The following is a 6,732-nucleotide window of genomic DNA, read 5'->3' as shown; positions in this document are numbered from 1 at the left end:
GTTCTCAGATAAAACCCCTTCACTCGCTAACTCTATTTGTCTCTCTCCATCACAGTAGGGCCTCATAGAGAGAGAAAGATATGCAATATATGCAAAGAGAAGCTTGAGAGATTTTTATCTCCCTTTTTCATTTTTGATGGTGTTCTATAATGAGAAGAGGATTAAATCTCTTCTTCTCTGAAGAAGATGTCTTTCTTTCAACAGCAAGAGACTCATAATCAAAGCCCAGCATTGGCTCTTGACGGGCTTTATTGTGAAGAGGATGGATTTGGAGAGGATTATTCTTGTGGTTTGGATGATGAAGCTAGCCAGGTTTATGAACAAAATGTGAAAAAGGAGCAAAATTTATCTTCTGTTTTGCTTGAGCAAGACTTGTTTTGGGAAGATAACGAGTTACTGTCTTTAATCTCCAAAGAGAAAGAGACCCATGTTGTTTTTGATAGTGTAGGATCTAGAGATGGATCTTTAATGGTGGTTCGTAGAGAGGCAGTTGAGTGGTTTTTGAGGGTAAAGGCACATTATGGGTTCAGTGCTTTGACTGGTGTTCTTGCTGTGAACTACTTTGATAGGTTCATTTCAAGTTCAAGGTTTCGAACAGATAAGCCATGGATGGGTCAACTTGCTGCTGTGGCTTGTTTGTCTCTGGCTGCTAAAGTGGAGGAAACCCAAGTGCCACTTCTTTTAGACTTGCAAGTATGTGCAAAATTTGCAATCTGGGTGTTTGTCAAAATGTCCTCATTGTGTCTATTGAACCAATTATCAATCTTTAATTTTGTGTTTTCTCGAGTTATTAATTATGGGGTTTTGTGTTTTTCTTTGTTTTTTCAGGTGGAGGATGCAAAGTACGTTTTTGAAGCCAAGACCATAAAGAGAATGGAGCTGTGGGTGCTGTCAACTCTTCATTGGAGGATGAATCCTGTAACCTCAATTTCTTTCTTTGATCACATTATAAGGAGACTTGGATTAAAGACCCACATGCATTGGGAGTTTTTATGGAGGTGTGAGCGTTTGCTTCTTTCTGTCATTTCTGGTAAGCAATTAAAAAGTCTATTGTTTCATTGCTTATCAGTGGATTCACTAGTATCGAACATTTAATGCATCGGACTTGAGTTTTAACTAATTTTTCAGTTTCTTTCAAATTCATGATTTCCAACGTTTGGATTTTTATTTCAGATTCAAGGTTCATGAGTTATCTTCCTTCTATATTAGCTACTGCGACAATGTTGCATGTTATCAAGGAGGTTGAGCCACGTAATCAACTGCAATACCAAACTCAGCTCATGGCTGTGCTAAAAACCAATGAGGTTTGTTTGCTGTTAACGCGGTTCCTCTGTTTCATTGTGATCCTAAATCTACTGCTTTGTGAAGGAATTTTGAACTTCTACATTTTAACAGGATGAAGTGAATGAGTGTTACAAGCTCATTTTAGAGCAACCAGGCAGCCAAAACCAACGCCACAAGCGCAAGTACCTGTCCACACCCAGCAGCCCAAATGGTGTCATTGATGCATCTTTCAGCTCTGACAGCTCAAATGATTCGTGGGCTGTGGCATCATCAATCTCATCATCATCATCAGTGCCTCAATTCAAAAGAAGCAGAGCCCAGGTTCAGCAGATGCGATTGCCTTCACTAAATCGAATGTGCGTGGATGTGCTTAGCAGTCCTCATTAGTCTTTCCCTGTCTTAATGCCTCGAGCTATCATAATCTTCCTGTTTTGCGTATTAGTTGTTGTATGTGTAAGAGGTACAGACGTTTTATGTTGCATGAATTAGACATTTCCGGCCAAATCTTGAAACTGACCCATTCTTGGATGAGAAATGAGGTATCTGCTCTGCTCTCTCTTTGTTCGAGAGAGGAATGAAGAGATTGTGGTGTTTTTCCAATAGGTATGAACAGGATGTCTGTATTTCAACCGTTGCTCTATTAAATGTTATATGATTCACTAGAATAAACCCAAAAGATTATCCTGTTATTGTTCACTTCAATCACATTAGTTTTTGTAGAAGTTGAACCATAGAAAGAGATTGGCGTGAGATTTTCAATGGAAGACAGTTCTTGTTAGGTTGTTCACAAAACAAGACCAATCTCTCTATATCTGTTTAAGTGATATTCTAGCACATTACCTTTACAACTGTTCTTCTAGTGTTTTTGTTTCTCTGTTATGGCACAAGGTCAACGAGAAGGACTGTTGTCTCCGTGAACGGTAGGTCCTAAACTTTGTCCTTGCAGCTTGACATCCTTGCATGTCATGTTGTGTAAAGTATTTGGTGTTTTTTACCAAAAAATCTTGATGGGTGCTATAGTGATTTAACCAAAGTTGATCCTTCATTTTGCTGGGCATCCGGCTTACCATCAAGCTGTGTTCATCAGCTGAATTTTGGTACTTTGAGGAGTGCTGTATAAAGTGTTTCTCAGTTGGTTTAAACTATGCAGAATAGTGGTTTCATTGGATTTCACATACCCAACTCTTGAAGACATCCATCTTAATCTAAGATTGTCATTGGCAGTCAGTTTTTAGGCAGTCCTGGAGAAGAACTAAATGTATGAATTGCTCACTGCACTAGCTGTTTCACCTTAACAAGGTTAACCTGTATTTCATGGAAATTAACAAAATGAGAGTAAAATGTTGCATAATTGTCATGATGTTAAATACAAGTCAAACTATGTAATGCTGTACGGGTTTATTCTTTTGTTAGTGAAACTGTGAGACAGTGGTATAATAGTAGGTAGCAGCATCAGTGGTAATGACGGCAATGGCAGCAGCTGTGAGGGTTGCTGCTCTTGTGGCAGCCTGTGTTTTGGATGTATTTGGAAGATTAGTAGTGGTTTTTTAAATTTATTTATTTTGTTTGAAAATGTATAAAAAATAATGTTTTTATATTGTTTTTAAATTTATTTTTAATATTATCATATCAAAATAATTTTAAAAAAGGAAAAAAACTAATTTAAATTTTGATAAAAAACATGTTGAAAATTGAAAATATCTTTTAGTTAAAGTTTTTTGAAGTGTTTTTTATTAATTTTTTATATATTTTAAAACTTATTTTTGATATTAATTCGGAGAATATGTTTTTAAAATTTTAATAAAAAAGCAAAACTAACCATTAATGTAAATTTACATTTTATCTCCTGCAAAACTCATCCAAAGGAGATTAAAATATAATTTTGCTAACTACCAACATGATCTTAAAATTATCAAAGGAGAACATCAAATTCCTCAGGCAACAACCAGAATTACCAAATCCCAATTCTACTCATAGGCATTTATGTCAGCTTATCAGCCTTGTGAATTAGATTTCAGAAATCTGGTCGACCAATTTACTGCTTTGAAGTTCAACAAGCATCGCATCGTCCACTGTATAAAAAGACAGTTCCATGGATTTTGCCCTGTTGGGAGCCACCAAGCGATAATCCTTTAAAGCAAAAGTTGCAAACATCGAGTAAAACCTATATGATGATTGTGACAACCCAATAGCCAGCCATTTGATGATTCTGCGTGTTTGGCAAGGAGAATAAGCTAGTGCAATCTTTTTGCATGAACTGAGGCAAGACATCTTTTCAAGAATGCACGAGCAAAGAACAAAAACATGATAGATGCTGAAGGATGCTGCCCTCTCCTCCATAACTCCTTCGTCTTCACTTGCTTCAAATTGATACGCCAAGCTTGGAAAAGGAGGAGTTCTATAACGAGGAAAGAAATAAGCACTTTGAAAACGCAGCTGGTTAAAAGCCACATTGATTTCTAGTCCGTACATATTCCTCTCTTGTCAAGAGGTTACGTGCAAAAAAGGGAAAAATCAATCTGCTACAGTCTTCTGACTCTTCTCAGCATTGCACGAGTCCAAGATAAATAACACGGGCAAATCAGAGATTATATTTGCATGTCCCGCGGACGAAGGCGGTATTGCTTACGAAAAACACAAGTATATTTTTTTTGATTACCCATAAATGGCTCACGTTTTGTGAGCTCAAAGTCTCGAGAGGTCTAATCAGGATGTAGGAATTGGGCATCTCAGGCAGGACCCCACTGGATTCAAGGCCTCACCAGCTGTGCTAGAATGTAAATTCAGAGCTGTGAGTTAAAAAAAGAAAAGAAAAAGGGTACAGAAAGGGGTCTCACATGGGCAGATAAGAGGTGGGAATGATGTACGAACCAACATTACAGCTCTTATTAAGAAATAGACGAAACATCCATGATTAAGAAGATGTATGAGGTCCATGATGTACAGCCAAAATGCATGAGTTTCCACTGGACACAGTAATTTGGTTTGAATTAAGTGGCGCAGCACATAATTTCGAGCAACATTGATTTACATTTAGAATCTCAATTCTCAAACTGAAAAAGGGGTCCTGCTCCTGTACACAGCATAGACATCGTCTTGTTGTTGCATTTACTCGTGGGAACACAAGTCTATTTATGAGCAATGCCTGTCAACTTCAAGCAGTTCATTGATCACCCAACAAGAAACTGGATCTTGAAATACACTTGAAATCCTGCCAACAAATGACCTCACCAACCAAGGTTTCAAAGCATTTAACCTGTCAGATTCCAGCAAGAGATCATCGAATTGGAAATAAAGCGACTCACCTATACGCATACCTGAAATTAAATCTTTGATCATTTGAAGGTGTTTCCTGGGCAATATCATACTGCTAGGTGCATATCATAAATACTTTATATGCATCAATCACTCAGATGTCAGTCTACGAGACTGGAGTATGATTGTTTTGGTTTTGGACATCTTAAGTAGTCCTTTAGTTTTAGATTATCTTTGAGCCTGAAAGCATAAGAAACCTGGGTTTCTTTCTGGTCTATGAGTCTGGTAGGGGCAGGTTTACAGTGTACCAGGACCTTGATCATATTTATCAGGAGGGTGATTGGGTCTGAGAGAGCTGCCATGGCCAATCTTCATGATGGCTTTTGCAATTGTAATTATGCTTTAAGTTAATACTCTGACCATCCATTTTAATATAAAAACCTTAAAAACTCTAACATTGATCGATTACATAGATCCTTTTAGGGTTCTTGTTGGATCTTCTAGTGTTGATGGAAAAGAATTAACCTAGGAAGACATCATGAAGATGGTAATCACAGATCAACTACAAAAAAAAAAAAAAAAAAAAACCATAACCCTTCCACTCTTATTTTTACTCTTTTGTTTTATTCACAGCCTAGACAGGCCGTAAGCTGGGCTGGGCTACGGGCCTATTTTAAAAAATTGAAATAATTTATATGTAATATGTCCTTGCAATTTGTGGTCCAAAAAAATAATAAACCCTGGCCATTATAATGTTTATATAAAACAATAAATATCCATGCATCGTACCAAGTAGTAACAATATTTCACCATCAAACATGGAAGAAAGTTAAAATTGATTTTTAATAATAAAATTTTTCAAATCAACCAAGAAAGTTATTAACTATATTGAATAAGAAAATTAATAATCATAATTATCTAAGACAGTTAAAAAATATTATCGACTTGATAAATAAAATCGACCACAAAAATAAAATTTCACTTGATTGACCAAAAAAATCAACTTCTATTATGAATAAGAACATATATCAAATTTCATTGGTAGAAATTACAAGTTAAATTAGGAATCATATAACTTTCAAGAAAAAAACTAATATCACCTTCTTCTTTATAAAGAAAAAGAAAACATGAAAATTTCTTTCAATGCATATAGAGATATGGATAATACAAAAAAATTAATAGTATTTTATAACTAATCAATTGATTGACAACTCGTAAGCCATCTAAAAAGAAATAGTTATTATATAATTCAAATCTTGACATAAGAAGTCAAATGAGAGTAATGCTTGGAATGATGATGCATAAAAAGACATCGATATTTAAATTCTCTAAAATAAAATGATAATAAAAAAGAATTACTAAATAATTTAATAAAGTGCTAATGGAGATATAAATTGTATAAGGATTTATATTATGAGCTCGTAATCTATTATAAACAGTTGGTATAGAGTTAATAATTATAGTTCTCAACAATTGAGTGATAACTAGTAAGTTCATTTAATTTTAGAAAAAAATTATAAAGATACTCATCAGCCCTTTTATAATTATAATAATTATTAGTTTGACAACTTAATTTTTAAGTCTCAAATGTAATTTATAATTATAAAATACATATAAATAAGATAACATCTATTACATTATTTCATGACATATTTTTACATTTCAATTAAGTTTACATTATTAATTTTAATACTTGCATCTCAAATCTTTTTAACATAAATATTAATCAAGATATTTTAGCAGCCCTAAACAAGATTTCTTTTCATTTAATCAATAAATTATTTCCATAAAAAATCAATCATAAAATTATTATGACAATAGACTAGAAACAAGAGGGCTAATAATTCAACTATAGAGTTGGGCATAATTATGGTAACCATGTTTCATATAGGTTAGGCCAAATTAAACCAAAGAGTTATGGAATAAAAAATGAAAAAAATAATATGAGAGAGAAGTAAACACATCATTAGGTTAAGTTGGATGAGGATAATTCTAGAATGTTCTTGCAAAGTGACCTTCAATGGTTACATTAGTAGGAATATAAGCTCTTTGTGGTTTCAGTGACAACTAGATCAAGGCCTTATTGTTTCAAGAGAAGCTCCCATCGAAGGGCACTTTGGATCTTTAGGTACCTATCATGAGATTTATGGACACTATCTAATAGTAAGAAGTATAAAAAAAACAATTCCTTCT

At 34.4% G+C, this 6,732-nt stretch overlaps 1 protein-coding gene across 1 annotated transcript; it reads left to right on the top strand.

The window, feature by feature from the left end:
* Nucleotides 1-31: 31 nt before the first annotated feature.
* LOC133693472 (cyclin-D3-3-like) lies at nucleotides 32-1,973 on the top strand. The gene is made up of 4 exons (XM_062114691.1): nucleotides 32-693; nucleotides 829-1,030; nucleotides 1,174-1,304; nucleotides 1,396-1,973. The coding sequence occupies exons 1-4, from the start codon at nucleotides 187-189 to the stop codon at nucleotides 1,669-1,671; spliced, it is 1,116 nt and encodes a 371-aa protein (XP_061970675.1). The 5' UTR covers nucleotides 32-186; the 3' UTR covers nucleotides 1,672-1,973.
* Nucleotides 1,974-6,732: the final 4,759 nt, after the last annotated feature.

This window comes from Populus nigra, chromosome 5 (genome assembly GCF_951802175.1).
Source record: "Populus nigra chromosome 5, ddPopNigr1.1, whole genome shotgun sequence".
NCBI lineage: Eukaryota > Viridiplantae > Streptophyta > Magnoliopsida > Malpighiales > Salicaceae > Populus > Populus nigra.
Note: the sequence above shows the minus strand (reverse complement) of the source record. Positions and strands in the feature narration are given on the sequence as shown.

Bases quoted from the DNA above. Each gene is read 5' to 3' on its own strand.
- LOC133693472 (XM_062114691.1), top strand. From the start codon at position 187: ATGTCTTTCTTTCAACAGCAAGAGACTCATAATCAAAGCCCAGCATTG. The intron at 1,031-1,173 runs GTAAGCAATTAA...TTTTTATTTCAG, and splicing joins GCTTCTTTCTGTCATTTCTG to ATTCAAGGTTCATGAGTTAT. The intron at 1,305-1,395 runs GTTTGTTTGCTG...ACATTTTAACAG, and splicing joins CTGTGCTAAAAACCAATGAG to GATGAAGTGAATGAGTGTTA.